The sequence below is a fragment of the Dendrobates tinctorius genome, unplaced genomic scaffold (assembly GCF_039654945.1).
Source record: "Dendrobates tinctorius isolate UK_male_01 unplaced genomic scaffold, ASM3965494v1 ptg000059l, whole genome shotgun sequence".
In the NCBI taxonomy this organism is placed as follows: Eukaryota; Metazoa; Chordata; class Amphibia; order Anura; family Dendrobatidae; genus Dendrobates; species Dendrobates tinctorius.
The window spans coordinates 1,660,511-1,678,488 of NW_027361727.1; the positions used below are offsets into that span (position 1 = coordinate 1,660,511).

Here is a 17,978-nt window from a genome sequence, read left to right on the forward strand (position 1 = left end):
AATCCCAAAATGCCCAATCCTTTAGAAAAGAACATGAGATCCATTATTAGATGGACGTCCAGAACGTAAAGGGTTCAGCCAATATTCAACCAATGTGTATGGCCGCCATCATGTCACTCCCTCCGTCTGTCCTCGATAACCTACAACAGGGACAGCAGCAGCAATCGGGGAATGCTGAGGGTTGGAGTTTCACAACATCTGCAATGCCGACAACCACGGGCTGAAAGGTGCGAATAGAATTGGGGGTCCGGCGACTGCCATAGTTTCCATTCATTTCTTTGGCGCTATTGAGTTGCACTATAATACAATCTGGATCCTCAAACAGCGCCCCATATCTCAGCTTCCCAGAACAAAGAGCGTGCACGGAATATTGGAAGCTAAAATGTCCACTTGAACCAAAATGTGGACGATAACAGCGATGACTTAAGTCACATAGAAGTGAATGGACTAGGCGGCTCCTTCAGTGGCGTCTCTGCAGCTACAATCAGCCCGGAGCCGCCCGTCTCTGCCGTTATGCAGCATGGCAGCCGGCCAAGAGTCAGCGTCGAATAAGTGAGGGCGATTGGAGGAAGGACGGAGATCAGAGACTGTAATGACGGCGGTTATTACACACTGTGTATTAGATATATAGTAAGGCATCATTCCTTTAATCCGGCATCCAATAATCCAGCACAGAACTCTAATACATGAGATCAGTACATAATGCCACACTGCATTATTCTACGTACATCTAGTAATCCAGAAAACCGTATTAATTGCTTATCGGTGCCAGATTAAACGAACGTCATGGCACATCGGAAGAAGAGACCATAGGTACGACAGACACAAGATCTGGACAGGTATTAAAGGGGCGAGATAGGTCATCAATATCACATTTGTGGGGATCCAATATTCAGATTTATTTTTTTAAACTTACAGCTTTCCGCCGGTCCAGATCTTTGCTCGTTTCATCAAAATAAGACAGAACAAAATCGATTCTCCGGACGCCATCGCGGAAGAAGACAGAATCTTTACTGTGGTGATGTTTATCTATCTGTGGAGGTAAAAGGCAAAGTCAGGACCTGGAAGAAGAGAGCGGGGCGGGCAACAAGAGACCCCTGCACGAACCGCAATGTGTCACTGCACTGCAAGGAAACAAGAGGTTCTAATGTCCTATAGGTTACATGGAGGAGCATGCAGCGACCCTGCACAAACACAGGCAATAAATACACACAGATGGCGGAAAGGAAGATGGTGGCACTTAGGGTTACAGCATTCCGCTTCATACGGGTGACCAATGCCTCCCGCCAGATTGGGAACCTAATAAGAGTGAATTCATTGGAGTTCAGGGGCACTGTACAAATCCACTTGCGATGAGCGCCCCTAGTGGTGACAGCAGACACCCAGAATGTTGTAATTTTACAGCTGTGCCATTCAGTGGATTTGCCGATATAGACTCTACAGCAGAAGCCAACGTGCTAAATATATCTATAATAAAACAAGACTCCTTGCTGACTGTTTCCTGGTAGTAAAAAAAAAAAATAGATATATATATCCATCTATCTATCTCTCTCTTTTACGCTGTTCGATCATACAACCAAAAGGTGGAATTTTGCTTTAAAGAGAACGGGTCATATATGATAAATATGTAATTTTTTTCCTTAGTGGTGTAAATGCTGCTGTTCTCCTAAATCCAGCGATGTTTTTCTTTTGTTCCTGCGCCTCTCTGTTCCTGAGATATGGCCTTTTCTTCCCTGTAAATAATGCCATTCTTCTTAGCCACATGGGTGTGGTCTTCAAACGTTTTCTGTGGGCGTTTCCTTGAGCCCACACCCACTTGGAAAACATGGTTAGATTTATATACAGGAAAGAAGGGGCCATATCTCGGGAATGGAGAGGAGCAGGAAGAAAAGAAAAACATCGACGGAGTCAGGGGAACAGCCGCATTTACACCAGATTAAAGATAAATATTATTTTATTATTATTGGCAAGTGATAAATTCCCCTTAAGGATCATATATATGCCTTTTGATCTGCAGATTGCTATACAGACCTCACTACCAACACCCGATCCTCGGTATATTACGGAGCCTGGCAGAACTCCAGTCACACCACGTATCTGCCAGCGACACAGGTAAATAATGAGCTGCCTGATCACTGCCGAGGCTCCGTGCCAGAGGATCGGGTCATTACTTTAGTTAAAGAGCAACAGGGGAAAAAATAAAAAAAAAGACACTTAATATATAAGTCAACATATCCGCCCTCCCCCCGCCCCCCCCACAAAAAAAAAAAAAAAAAAAAAACACACGTTACCCTGCTGAGACCAGACTAAAGTTTCCAAGCAAAGTGGCTAAAGGAAAAGCAAATAAAGTATAAAAAGAAAAGCTGCTTGTTGGAAGTTGGGCACTGAGGCCGGGACTTGACAGAAATTACAGCTGCACGTCTGACGTTCAGGGCAGGACACAATGTAACGTCTGTGCACATTTACTTGGGACTACTATAGAACCTAAACATTTACTGGACTGTTCCATGATGGAGTGATCCGAGCCTCAGTCCCTGGCGTAAGGAGTCACTGCATTTTTAGAAAACATGTCCGATGGCTTTATGGTGGATGTCCGGATGGAGAGACCCCCACCGATGGCTAAACACAAAAAGGTGCATAGGCAATCCCATCACTTCAGAGACTGAAGATGGTCTCAGACCTTCTAGAAAGCCGGTCGCCGGTCTCAGCAGAGCAGCGCTCTGTGCTTAAAGGAGTTTTCCATTCCGAAGAAGCTGTTAGTATACAGTACAGATGAACGGGGCCACGCTGCACTATAACAGGGGGAGTGTTCAGCATTTTCAGCTTTGATGGAGGTCAGACCCACGGGCGGACATCTCATTGATGCAACATGCAGCTGTCGAGAGGCAAGGGGGCCACATCCAGCTCCAAATCTGGTGGAATTGTGCATGAGGCTGTGTGCACACGCTGCGGATTAGGTGCGGATTCATCCGCGCGGATTTTGTAAAATCCACAGGTGAAACCGCAGGTCAAAATACCTGCGGTTTTACCTGCGGATTGCTCTGCGGTTTTGCCCTGCGGTTTTTCATCTCTTCAATGGAGGAGATGGCAAACCGCAGGGGAATCCGCAGAAAGAATTGACATGTCAATTCTTTCTGCTGATTGAAAACCGCAGATAATCCGCGCGGAAAATTCCGCACCATCTGCACTGCGGTTTTTGATTCCCATAGGGAATCATGCTACTGTACACCGCAGCAAAAACTGCTGCGGGTCCGCAGCGGCCAAAACCGCTGCGGAACTGCAGCAAAATCCGCAGCGTGTGCACACAGCCTTATGAGGAGCTATTGACCTTCAAAGGGCCCATCTGTTCTTGCACAGGAGCTCCCTTCTGCCTGTGTCCGCCAGTGGTCAGACCCTCGTAACAATGACTAGGTTTCCTAATCCCCCCCCATTAGCACTCCAGTACAGATAAATACAGCTGAAAATACTGCAGAGTAGTTTTGACCCCTCGGCTTACATGCATTGTTACGGCAAGCTTTAGTCACACCGGGGCGGACTCTCTTAATCCCGAGAACGTGCATCACTGCTCCGCTCATTCTTAATGGGAAAGCTGGAGATCGCCAAGTTCACCACTCAACCTTCCCAAATGAAGAGGCACTGGCACAGCTAACACTCCATGCAAACAGGGCATCTCAGAGTCACTCTCGGAACTGGAGAATTCCCCGTGGATCAGTCTCCTCCAGAAGCACTTCACACAACACATCTTTGGTTTAAATTTCGCACCTCAGCAAATAAAACCAGTTTATTTTTTTTTTTTGTTTTACCCGTAGTCGACTCTTCAGGAATAGACCCTGCTTGTGCCATTTCTGTGGAGCAATTAGAAATATAAGAATTTCTACCAATAAGACACAACATCTTCCAATGCTTAGATCACTCATTCTGGGGGCAAAGAAAGGAGCTGATGAGTAACATTACACTTGGTGGTGAGTGATGCAGGACTATGTTCAAGCCCCATGGACAAGGCACACAGTGGCATGTAAAAGTTTGGACACCCCTGCTCAAAATTACTGTTATTGTGAAAATACAAAAAAGTGGCATCAACCCCACAAATATGAACCCCACTTGCCACCGCTACAGGGCAAGTGGGAAGAGCCGGGCAAAGCGCCAGCGTTGTCACATCTAAAAGATGTGCCTTTTCTGGGCGGTTGTGGGTTGCCATTCTTAGGCTGGTGGGTTGGGGGCAATATCCATGGCCCTTACCAGCCTGAGAATACCAGGCCCCCAGCTGTATGCTTGTCAAAAATGAGGGGACCCCATGCATTTTTTTTTTTTTTTTTTTAATTATTTATTTACATAATTTAAAAAAACAGCAGCGTGGGGACCCCTCTATGCTTCATATCCAGCCTTGCTGACAGCTGAGGGTTGCAGCCCCCAGCTGTGAGTTTTGCCTGCCTGGTTATCGAAAAAAAAACAGGAGAACCCACCCCGTTTTTTTTTTTTTTTTTTTTTATTTACAGTGCAGGAGCGGCTGATGAATACTCTCATCCGTCGATCCTGCTCTCACTTATTAGCGGCAGCAGGTGTCGGATGATGGGTAAGCTTTATACCTCCGATCACAGCTGAGCGCTCATGCTGTCTTCTGACAGCGTGGGAACCGCGGCTCTGACCAGTGGGGATGATTTCACTGCCAATCAGAAGCAGTGTTTGCCGCGCTGTCATGCAAATGACAGCATGGCAAACACTGGATGTTTGGGCCTCCCTTTCAAATGAATGGGGTCCGGGTACTGTTCTGGTACCCAAACTTTTTGTAACCGTTTGGTCGAACCCACAGGACCCGAACATCCAGGGGTCCGCCCATCACTAGTCCCGAACTGACAGTCTCATGTGCGCCCTGCGGTCAGTCTAGGTACTGTGGCCTGTACAAGCAATGTGTTTATCTGGCCAAATAGGTCCATCATAAACAATAAAGGGGTATTCCCATCCCAATATGTAGAAGGTGTAATAATTATATTCACAAGTATCTCAAACTAGACATTTTGTATAGTTCTTCAGATTCGCAATGTCGCTTAGCCCATGAGCAGGGCATTGCAGCAACTTAGGTACCAATGGCTACAACCACTAACTCAGTATAGCAGTGGTTGTAACCATGGATAACCAAACTACTGCAGTGCCATGCACATGAGGTAAGCGATATCGCTGATCAGAAGAACTATACATTTCTAATTGGAGTTATTTCCTTCTATTATTGTATCTACTACCTATTGGACTAGGATCTTGGAGATGAACTTTAAGTTGGCCAAACCTGCAGATTTAATCAGGAGTAGCTGATCGTCCGATATGTATGAGGGCCAACCAACTTTTTCCGAACAGATGATGTCTGGAAATTAAGGATTAGGCAGTTCAATCCGTCAGCTCTACAGGCAGATTGATGGACAGAGGGCTCTTACTCCACCTTCTCCATACCCGGGAGCGCTCATCCAGGTCAAGCCTTCCTGCATATGGGGGGGGGGATTTTGGAAAGAGTCACCAGAGCACTTTAAATTAGCTAAAATGTAAAAATAAAAATGTGACAAAAAAAAAAAAAAAATAATATCAAGCTACTTGTGTCCAATGAGGCATCAAGAAGATTGTGCCAATTATGGATATGGCCAATCCTCGAAAATTGCAAGCAATGGTCTCCTTCCTTATTAGAGAGCACAAACTACAATGTTCGCCATGTAAGAGGCGGCATATATTAATCTGTGTGCATAGTACTGATCATTTTAGATCTAGTTTAGATCAACGACCTAAAGGATTTCGAATAAGAGAAGAAATTAAGACTTCTCTTCGCTGAATCAGATCCTTCCTGTTTATCAGTGCCATAACCACCACGTGTTCTGCGAGCAGTAACAAGCCGTGGTATCACCAAGAGCAGCGGAAGCCTGAACGAGGATGTCAGCATTCCTAGAATATCTGCTCTCAAGGTGAAGAAGCTGCATGCACACAACAGGAGTGTGAGCAAGTGTGTGCAATGTGGTGGAGTACATGCGTGCGAGTGTGTGCAATGCAACGGAGTGCGTGCGAGTGTGTATAATGTGGAGAGAGCGCAATGCGGCAGAGTGTGCGCAATTGGCAATAATACAAGCTACTGGGAAGTCCAAACATTGAAAAAAGATGTCGTAGTAACATTTTCTTCTCGAGCCCATCCAATAAAGCTTCAAATTCCGAAAAAAAATTATTTTAGCTCAGCCAGTTTGGGCCAGGTTTCCCGGTTTTCAAGGTTCTGGAGTGGCCATCTCAATCTCCTGACCTCTATATCATTGAGCCACTCTGGGGAGATCTCAAGCGCGCAGTTCATGCTAGACAGCCCAGGAATTTACAGGAACTGGAGGCAGCTTCACCATCTGAGAAAATAAAGAACCTCATCCATAACTACCACAAAAGACTCCAAGCTGTCATTGATGCTAGAGGGGGCAATACACGGTATTAAGAAATGGGGTATGTAAACTTTTGATCAGGGTGATTTGGATGTTTTGGTTTGTCATTATGATTTAAAAAGAGAAAACACAGTAGTTTGACAATAAATGGCTTCACCCAACCAATAACCATGAGTGGAGAAAAAGTTTTGGTGTTTTCATTCATATTCTCTGAAAAAAGGCCAAGAAAGCAAAAACTCTGCCGGGGTGTGAAAACTTTTGAGCACAACTGTATTAATGAACGGAAACCTTCTTGTTTACATACAGAGCATAAAAATGTAAAAATGTTTCCTTTCATCTTGGAGCTAAAACACAGGGTGGACAGTATGTGTAATAGGTTTAAGGAGGAGATTTAGCAAACATGGTTTAAAGTGAAACTGACTCAGTTGCCCTTAGCAACCAATTAATCAGATTCCATTTTTTCATTTTTCATTCTTCAGTCTCTTTGGAAAATTGACTTTTTGGAAGATGGGGCCCCTCCACATTATTCAAGAGTAGTCTGCGAGTATCTTGATGAAACATTTCCTAATAAATGGATTGGCCGGCACGTTCACCAGACTTGACTCCAATGGATTTTTTCTTTTGGGGAGTACTCAAGGACAAAGTTTATAGTCGAAAACCAAAAAGTGTCAGTGATTTGAAAAATTACATAAGAGATGCATTTCAAGAAATTAATACCTAAAGAGACCTGTGCAAAAACGTTTGTCGAAGCGTAAGAGGCAGACTTCAAAGCTGTGCAAATTGTGATGGAAAACAGTTTGAGCACCTGCGCTGATAACATTTAAGGGCTTTGTATTATTGTGCAGAATAAAATTTCATTGTCAATGTTATGCTTGTGTTAGTAAATATAATTTTATATATAAATCAAAATAAATATTTTCTGTCCGCCTACTTTTGGACCACCCTGTATATTGTTCAAATCTCTCCTCTGTTCTGATACTTGGATACATTGTAACAAACTTTCAGCTTGATGTGTACACTTTGGAGCTTCTGGGTGTTGAGAACTTTTCCATCCATTAACCGCAAGTGAACATATAGATCGCATCATAAATTTAAAAAAAAAAAAAAAAAAAAAAAAAATCAGGAGGACACTCCATGAATGTGCTCGTGGCAGCAGCTAAACATTTATCTTCCATCACTGGAAAAAGCATTACAAAACATTCTGTGTCCGAATCCTAGAAAATAAGCGCTGAGCCAACCATAACCCCTCCGGCCTTGGCTTCCTTGTATGTGAACCTCACAGATTGCCAAAATAAACCTGCAGCCTGTCCGCTTCCCCCTGGTCAGCACAGTTCAGCCTTGTCTGACCGTATGAATCCAATGTAGCCACTGCCTGCAAATCACCGTGATGCAGAAAATGCAGAGCCGCCAGTGAGATCTTCAGTGCAAAGTCACGCCGAGAGGAGGAAAAGATATCCGAGGATCGGGTGGAAAACTAGGAAAAATATGATGTAATCAATGATTAACATGTTCATGTTACCGTGCAGCAAGTTCTATGATAAAACATACTTTGGGGTTCATGGAAAAACTTTAATTTTTCATAAGAGCATGGCCATGATCTTAATATCCTACAAGAGAAAAGTCTCCCAATGATCCAGGAGCAAATTGGAAAGAACAAGGTTTTTTTTTTTTTTGTTTTTTTTTTTTTTACAGCCTGATAGTTATCACTTTTGCCTTGTGGCATGGTCTTTACAGTGGCTCGGGGACAAAACGTTGAAATTTTGGGTCTATAGTCAGGAGACTGCCTAGTTCTCAGTCCCACTGAGAACATTTGGTTGAGCCTCAAAAAGCAGGAGGACAAATGAAAATACAGATATTGTGACAGTCTCCCACAATAATGAAAGGTCATCCGTTCGGATTTGGCCCAGATGCCGATACCAAACTGCCAGGATGAAGGGTGGAAGTCAGGAGAAATAAGGGTCAGCGCTGGAAATATTGAGTCTGTACATAATCTTAATGTAAAAGTATAAAGTGTAGAATCTTCTGAAATGCTGATAATTGTACATCATCTGATGATTAGAACTAAAAACACCGAAGCAGCAAACTTTGTGAAAAGCAAAAATCTGTCAAGACTCAATAACTTTTCACCACCACTGTACTGTGACGCAGGTCATTAAATGCAGAGAAAGCCGCACAAGTGAGAGGAGCTTGGCCAAAATACTGCGGGTCATATTGTAGAAGACAAGTCAGAGAAAAGGTGTAGGATCAAGCAGGGAGAAAGTAGCTGTGAGAATGGGCCAAATACCAGTTACTCAAAGAGGAGAATTTACTGGCAGATACTGCTCTTTACCGCTGTGCGGTGTGCTGTGGCTGCATCCAAAATACTAACAAATCATCCCCTGTGCTGGAAAAAAAAAAAAAAAAAAAAAAAGAGACTCAAGTCCCACCAGTCCGGCTCGGCTCTTATTCACATTTAGATCATTCGGTAAAAGGTTTCCGTACTAGACGTTAGGAGCATCCCGAATAGGGTCACCTTGACATTTTTTTTTAAATCAACATTATGTTAACTACCCTATGTAACTTTCATGCACTATTGCGATTTACTTACTGCAGGGTATTTGCTCATTTTGTTTTTATCTGTGTAGGGGCCAGTGTGAACATGCACCTACACGTTGCATGCAACCCAACTTATATTCCAGTTCATCTCTCTAGATTTTTTTGTCAGACCCCATCAGCATGTCCCATGTTGTCACTACTTGGACTTCTTGTAATCACTACAAGTCTGAGCCAATATTGTAACCACCAAGAACCACGATTAAGTGTAACCATTAAGCGTTATGCCTCTTCAGAGTAAAAAAGTGCTTGTTCTTCGCCAGCTCGCAAGAAACAAAACATAAAAAAAAAAAAACAAACATTCTAGATTGATTGTTCAGAGAAGTTGTGGGGAAGCCACAGAACACTACAGATAACAGCTGTTTCCGGAGTCCCACAGTGGATATAGTGGTGCAAGATCTGATGGCTCGCAGGGGATTACATATACCAGGGCTGTCACACTCAGTAATAATCGAGAGATCAGAAAATCCTAACGTCTCGGCAGAATTAACGGTTCATTATTTTCCAGCAGACAGGATAAAACATTCCTGCCTCCGATTTCAGAGTTTGTAATACGGATTTCTGGATAGTCCCGATTTATAAAAGAGACCATTGCAACCAATCGTACTTAAAAGGGCAGTCAGAACTCAACCCCATTCTTAGAATAAGTGACGGAACCTTTTTCGGAGCTGCCGGTGGCACCTTATGTCAGCGTTGGCCTCTGCAAGGGAACTCTGGTATTATAAGGCGCCCATGTTATATACAATTAGTTCATGATCCGGGGGGGGTTCAGCTCGATCTAAGGCTGTGTGCACACGCTGCGGATTAGGTGCGGATTCGTCCGCGCGGATTGCCCTGCAGTTTTTCATCTCCTCAATGGAGATGGCAAACCGCAGCAGAATCTGCAGAAAGAATTGACATGTCAATTCTTTCTGCGGATTGAAAACCGCAGATAATCCGCGCGGAAAATTCCGCACCGTCTGCATTGCGGTTTTTGATTCCCATAGGGAATCATGGTACTGTACACCGCAGAAAAAACTGCTGCGGGTCCGCAGCGGCCGGATCCGCAGCAAAATCCACAGCGTGTGCACACAGCCTTAGACCCTGCAAAGTCTACCAGGGGCTGTGAGATGCAATAGTCGTGATATATGGCACCACATCATGTACCGATAGTTTACAGCAACAGGACACTGCAGAATTCCTAGCTCGGAAGATGCAACACAGCGTTTTCACATTTTATGAAAAGCCATCCATTTGCATTGGTTTCTTTTACAATCTATTTGGACAATTTCCGGAAACATTTTTTCAGAAGGAAAAAAGATAGGAACGGATCCACAAAGGCTTACTGTATGAGAAAAGATGCTCCAAAGTATTATTTCATTGCGGATACAAGTATTTATTAAAACAGACAGGAGAGCAAATAGACCCTCTTAGTAGAGCCCATACATGACAGATAAGAATTGGTCAATCTGGACCCTTTTGCCTATGGATTTATGTGGAGACGCTGATGTATTGAATGTTGTATGCGGTGTCCATGTGTGCAGATATCCTGTATGGAGATGTCCAACCGTCTGTATACAGTATACAATCATTTGAGAAATATTTTTGGGAAAACTTCAACATAAAAAAGTTAAAATAGTTAGTACAAGAAGAAAAAAAAGTTAGTAGGTTAACACCAAAACATAATGACCCCCACACCACAAGCCACCGCCTCTTTGCCACAGGCCTAAAAACACATTCCAATATTACCTGCCATATACTGAAGGTATCGGAGCACGAGGGGAGGGCGACACGAAAAACTGTCCAAGGATTTTTTCCAATTTTACACACAGGCACAGGATTTTCCCATCTCTGTTATTGTAAGACCGGAGATTCATAACCCCCTCTCCATTAGCAGGACCTGGCATCCACCTTACCAGGCAACCTGGAATAAGGGGGGGGCACGGGGCTCTCACCCAAAAATGCCAGACACATAAAAATCCCTTAAAAAAGGAAATATTCTAATTCATCAAAAAAAAAAAAAAAAAACAAAACTCACAGACCTTAAATGACCCAGCGATAGAAGGATAATAATATAATAATAATAAATTTTATTTTTATAGCGCCGACATATTCCGCAGCACTTTACATTTCAGAAGGATCCCGAGAGGGATGGAGACCTATGGCAGATAGTGACTGGAGTGTGTTCTCTGCCCAACTACACACTAAAGATTCCAGCTAAACACCAGTCCATGCACGGGGGGTCTATGGCCGCTTACCCTCTGATGATTGGTGATGAGGAACGTACTCTCTGTGCTGCTGAGGCCCTGAGCGTGGCATCGTGGGGAAATATAATGCGGTTAGTAATGGTGCACAAGGTAAAGTAAACGGAATAAAAAACAGGTTAGAGGATGAGGAGCTGATGGGTTCGTTACAGTAACATGTACAAAGCAGGATTCTCATTCTCTACCGTTTGGGCTCTGGAAAAGTTCTGCTTTTCTAATATCCTTGGTTTATCAATATTATACTTCTAAAGCGATCTTCTCGCCGTCATTGACTGTAAATAAATTATTGGTTACTTCCCCCCAAAAATTGGAATCTGTCTTGGACACATGCAAGTCGGGTTACAGTCCAGTGCCCCGCTGTGACCGTATGACCAGGACTATTCAATGATGGCAAAAAGGGATTGTAAAATGATAGATACACTAAGGATACTGGAAAGTCTCAGAACTTTTCATAAGAAGGACAACAATACCAAGAGGCCGCATCCCATGCGGTCACTGATTTGCTTACAATCCGTGCGAGGTTAGCTGTGCAAATAAAAGACGACAAGGATGACGTTTAATGCTTATTATTTTCCTTCATCTGTGGTGAGATCTTAGGATTAAAGCCAGGTCAGCTGAAGTTGGCAGAACTAACGAGGGGCAGGTCACAAGCGGCAGATTTAGTGCAGAAATTGGCAAAACTATGGAGTCTAAGAGTGCACGGAGCTGGAAAAAGTGCTGCATTCTGGACGAAATCTGCTCACACCCCCGAGACAAAGCATCTGCGCAGCCTCATACTGTACATGCTGGAAAAGCAGATTATTGGGGAAGATGCATAAAAACAAGGTCATGCACAAAGTAAAGAGTGTAAAAAACGCTGACGTTACACACCGGGCATTATAAAGTGGCTACAGGAGATGGGTATCTGAGCCACATACGGTCAGATGGGGCAGAATTACAGAGGATCTTTGCTGTGGACTCTGCACCAACGTCACGGCGGAAGATGGCGTTCCAGTGTCCGGTGTGTAGATCTCAAATTTTTCCTGCAGGGACTATAGATTTGCAGTCCAGGGGGACATGATGTCCTACTAACGTGGCATTACGTTGAGGACATCTGGCAAGGTGCCCTAGAACCCTGATGAGCCCCCATTTCTACCAAATCGGTATCAAAGTGACGCCGATACATATGAATCTGATGGTAGAAAGGAGAGGCATAGGCTACATGGTCTAAGAGATATACACATACATGTTTGCTCTACACACCTCTGGCGCCCCCTATCTCCAGGGTGATGTATTACACCGGAAAAAGCTCATTCTGACAATACTTGTTACTTTTGACAAGGGAAGGTCAATGAGAGGTGATCAGATCCTGTACAAACTGGAGAGAAAGATCTATAATCCACAGCCAGATTAATTAAATATCCGTAATACACCTCAATCTGATCCGAGAGTTAATAATACAATGGTCGTATACTGAACAAGTAATGGACAGAACTTACAGACACCAAGGTGTTGGAGCGATCAGAAGGGAAAAGGTTTGTGATGGTGGCGAGGGCGTAGACACAAGCAAACACTTTGGGTCAATATTTACAAAAACGTCATAATCATCATTTCATCTGTAGTAGAAAGTGTTCACGGTTGCTGATCACAGGAAAATAAACACAGTCATCACAGGAGCGGCCCACCCACCGGCCCCTCCACTAACCCTCCCCACCACTATCACATACACAGCCATCAGTAGGGCAGGCAGGAAAGCGGCCGTCCCTGATCGGATACCGCGGGTCGGTAGTTTCATAGATCTGTGGTTACTGAACGGAGGCTGCAATTTAAATTCACTGAAGTCAGTCTGAGGAGATTTCCAGGAAGGTAGTAACTGCAGCTATAATGTCTGGAGGCCGTCCAGACCCGCAGCTTTCTAATAGAAGTCACTCAGAGCACAGGGAAGACCGACAGAAAACCAGATAATTTACTGGGATTTTTCTGGTTATGTGTATCTTATTATACTCCAGAGCTGCACTCACTATTCTGCTGGTGCAGTCACTGTAAACATACATTACATTACTGATCCCGAGTTACATCCTGTATTATACCCCAGAGCTGCACTCACTATTCTGCTGGTGGAGTCACTGTGTACATACATTACTGATCCTGAGTTACATCCTGTATTATACTCCAGAGCTGCACTCACTATTCTGCTGGTGCATTCACTGTGTACATACATTACATTACTGATCCTGAGTTACATCCTGTATTATACTCAAGAGCTGCACTCACTATTCTGCTGGTGCAGACACTGTGTACATACATTACATTACTGATCCTGAGTTACATCCTGTATTATACTCAGGATCAGTAATGTAATGTATGTACACAGTGACTGCACCAGCAGAATAGTGAGTGCAGCTCTGGAGTATAATACAGGATGTAACTCAGGATCAGTAATGGAAAACATTTACAAAAGGAACTTGTAGACTCCCTTTAAACGTCAGTTGATGACCAACTGTGGAAATATGATAACGACCGTCAAATGATAGCACAGGTCTCTATCTGTATTTGGGGGACAGTTGGAAAACGCCAAAAATATTTTAAAAAAAAACCCCACTCACCTCTGAGTTACTGGGAACAATCTCTGAATCAGCATTAGAGTTGATCTCGTACAGCGGCCCACTGAGGTCTTCACCTAGAACAAGGCACAGAACAGAGTCAGGCGGCAGATTTATACACACGATCCCGCTGCTCCATCCCGACATTTAATCCTTGGACACTTGTGAATTAATGATCTGAATTCCAGAGACAGCAAAAAGTATGACAAAGACACAAAAGACAAAAGGGGGAGACTTCACAAAGTACGGTACCTGTAAGACAAAAGTGGAATGGCTGCACATAGAAAATGAACAGATGGACAGCACAATTTTGTAGATTCCTGTCAGCAGTTTCCCATAGAGACCAATAGGACGCTTGGCTGAGCATTCATGTCTATGGGAGAGTCGGAAGAGATAACACTTGCTTGGCCATCACACATCTAAGGTGTATGGGCATCTTTAGACTTTTATGCTACATTTACCTGTATCTAGAATTATTTAGTTGCTGGGCCAAAAGGACGAATTAACTTTAAAAAGGTAATTGTACAAAAGATAAAAAATTATCCCGCATCTGCTTGGTAGGGGATAACTTCACGGTCTCTGGGGTGAAACCGCTGGATCCCTTACACGTCCTAGGCACCGAGGCGCTTGAATTGAGCCCTGTTCAATCGTACGCACCTCCACTCATTCTCCATGGGACCACTGGAGATCGAATGCAGCACTTGGTTGGTCTTTGGTGCTCCCAGAAGAATGATTGGAGCAGAGGTGATGATCAAACATCACTCCTCTAGTCAGACGAGCCCAGTTCTGGAGAACGGTGGGGTTCCAGCGAACCTTCAGAGATTGTGAAGTTATCCTCTATCCAGAGGATCGTTTCTGAACTTGGTACAATCCCTTCAAAAGGTCCAATGATTTCAGCCCATAAACGAAAAATATTCAGAATTGAGAGTCCTCAGTGGTTGATACCTTTTAATGGCTAACTGAAAAGATGGTAACAAGTTGCAAGCTTTCCAGACTACTCTTCATCAGGCTAGACTAATACAACATCTGAAGAATCATATATTTATACACAAGACAATAGAAACTAGCCCATAAACGAGCATTGATTGACTACAGACAAGGTGGTCGGTTCACCCAGGCCAATAAATCTATATGGGGGGGCAGAATCATTATCAGAACCAGCTTGTCGCCAGCGCGCAGCTTATTTGCAGCACATCCCCGATTACTCAGGACGATCTGCTGCCTCCAACAATGATGATTTTTACGCCGGCATAAATGATCCAATCGCCTGATGGTAAAGCGCTTTGCTGACTTGTGGCACCAATTATCGGCCTATGTAGATGAACTTCATGTCTCCCCTTGGGGAAAGACACGAGAGGAAAGTATGGTAGACTTTGCTGGGATGAGCCTTTTAACCACACTGCATTTTGCTGGTCCTAGAGGTAAAGGGTCAAAACCCCCTTAGTCCCGTCTTGGGGACGTCTGCGGGTAGGAGGTTGTCAATTAAGACAGTTTTATAAATGTTACAGACGAGACAAGACAGACAGAAAAGAGCCAAGACACAGAACACGAGTCAGTGCGGGTTAGTACGATACCTGGAGAATCAGGAGTCTTGATTTCGGTAAGCACAGAAATGTCGTCTTTAAACAAAAACGGTAAATTTAGAGCATTAGAATATTAAGCAACAAAAACAGCAAGCAAAAACAAACAAAAAAAACTTATATTATTAGAAAATGAAGGAGGCAGGGGGCAACAATACTGGTGGGGGCAGGATATAAGACATCACAAAGACAGTAGGTTGGCTTCCAAAAGGAGGGATGGACGTGGGGCTCGCTGTGATAATGTTCAGCTCACACAGAACGTATCCCGGTCACCAAGCTGTGCCAAGACTAACAGCCCCACATATTCCCCATGAAACAGGGTACTGACACAAGAAAGTGATGGTTTTTATGCAAAACATTGCGTTTACCTTTACAATTTGAGCAATGTTTAGTTTAACAGTATTTTCTATTTTGGGATACATATAATAAAGTTTACAAATATTTATGAAATGCTATCAGTAACGGCAACAAGACGAGAACTGAACATCTGATTGGATTATGTGGGTCACCCTGCGTTCCTTCTGTTCCCGTCTTTCCTGGGATTTACGGTCACTGTGCAGCGGATAAGTCGTCGCCATCGAGATGTTGTGAATTTACTGACTTAGTCACCGAGCAGAAGGAGAAGAATAGAGCCGCCCGACGAGACACAGTGACCCTAATTCCTGCACACATCACAATGTTATCTAATGAGGCCAGGAAGCCTCCACCAACAGCCAGTCCATAAAATGAACGTCTCAATGAGGAGGAGCTGGCCCTGCTCGCCGTTGTGACTTCTGCCGAGGCCAGAGACAATCTATTTCTGGAGTCTATTAGCTGCTCGATATCCTGCACAGACTTCTGGGAAGAGTCACTTAACATGCAGCCTTTACAGAATGCACCAGCTATAGCTTCCAACCCACGGGCTGATCCGATCTTATTAAAGTGAACCTCTTAAAGGAACACAACCTAGAAATGCATGATCCTATTAACAAGCAGAGACACCAACCACAATTCTAGTTTATTGGCAGCATTTTCTGTATGATCTGGAAACAGTCAGTCTTGTACCAATCCTATGGGGAACACAGAGGGTTAATCTGCTGATCAGTTCCATGCTTAGCGAGCGGCCAACAGAAGTCCTGTTCTATGGTGCTGAAGATAAAACAAAGGGGGGAGGATCCTGCTGCAGCAGTGGCCGGATGCAAGTGATGTGACTGAGCGGACCACCATAGCTCCCTATGTCACTCTGCTCTCGAGTGCTGCAGATCAGTGTGACGGAGAGATGGTGTTCAGCTTCGTCACACGTTTACATCCAACAGTGGCTAGCAGCCAATCGGTAAGGGGTGTCAACTCCCCACCAATCTGATATTGAGCACCTATCCCAAGATCATCAAGATCGAAGTAGTGAAAAAACCCCCGCATAAATAGAATACAGAGGCTTCGTGGTTAGAACAAAAATCTCAGCACGTGATGTCGTGACTTCATTCCCAACCAAGAGCTCTTCTTATGCTTTTCTTCCAGGTTCCTCCTAAAACATTCTAGAGTTCTTTGAAAATAGACCCCAAAAGGTGATCAGTGACATTGGGAGCTCCTGGGGCTGATACACTAAGGAATAAAAACCACTTCATTATCTAAGGGAAAGAGGGCAAGGGTCCGGCCACTTGGCTCCACCATCTCAGCTAAATGGCCTCTTTGGCTGACGACCATCCACCTCAACTCAAAGTACCCGAGGCACAATCCCTCAGTACAGTAGATGAGTTACTGCCTATTCTGCCAAACTGTGCAGAATAAAACTGCTAAAAGGGGATCACCATGGATTACTCTCCCGTTAACAACCCACACAGTAGTGAAGAGCAGAGACTGTATGAATTGCTGAACCTCACCATGCGTAATATGGGTCATAAACTTCAAGTACAGTCTATCTAGAGGCCAATAAAACACAATGTTACGGCTTCTTATCTTAGTTTATACTAGGAGGCCTCTATGACCCAGGCAGCGCTATACAAACAGAGGACACCGGAGATGGCAGGTGACATGCTATATGGTAAGAGGATATAGGTCAGTCCTGGTGACTGCACAGGGCATATAGGTCAGTCCCGGTGACTGCACAGGGCATATAGGTCAGTCCTGGCGAATGCACAGTGCAAGATCATACAGCGTAATGACATGCTGCGGCCCTTTCGTTTTTTGTTTTTTTTTGCTACTAAAAAGGTAGGGTCCCATCATCACCAAAACAAGGGATCCCCCTTTTTAAAAAAAAAAAAAAAAAAAAAAAGAAAAAGGGAGGGTCCTCAGAAGTCTGTCAGCTCCATGCCATAGTATAGTTGGGCATGGGGCTTTATCAGAACACGGAGAAAAATCTAAAAAGTGCCCGCCTGGATTGGCAGTATTAAGCACAACAAGTGATCAGTAAGCGCTGCCACATGGTCGGGATTGACTGCTCCAGTGTTTGGCAAATCTTAAGGGTGAACAGCACAAAAATGCAGCACATGTTCATCACTGCCTACTTTACCAACAAGAAAACCAGCCCTGTGCTGCTTAGGGAAGAGAACAATGATGAAGCACTGAAATGAGTAGGAACACATGCTGGCTCAAGACTGCTCACTTGCC

At 44.1% G+C, this 17,978-nt stretch overlaps 1 protein-coding gene across 9 annotated transcripts in view; it reads right to left on the reverse strand.

Moving 5' to 3' along the window:
- ANO5 (anoctamin 5) overlaps window positions 1–17,978 on the reverse strand; it is a 95,051-nt gene that overhangs the window by 49,239 nt on the left and 27,834 nt on the right. For 3 of the 9 annotated variants that reach the window (XM_073578288.1, XM_073578283.1, XM_073578284.1), the window contains exons 2-5: window positions 15,387–15,431; window positions 13,816–13,889; window positions 11,225–11,272; window positions 917–1,033 (exon numbers count right to left, since the gene is read on the reverse strand). In XM_073578288.1, the coding sequence (XP_073434389.1) occupies window positions 917–1,033; window positions 11,225–11,272; window positions 13,816–13,889; window positions 15,387–15,431 (284 nt within the window). The remainder of the gene's footprint in view (window positions 1–916; window positions 1,034–11,224; window positions 11,273–13,815; window positions 13,890–15,386; window positions 15,432–17,978) is intronic. The other 6 variants (XM_073578289.1, XM_073578285.1, XM_073578290.1 and 3 more) reach the window with 3 other exon arrangements.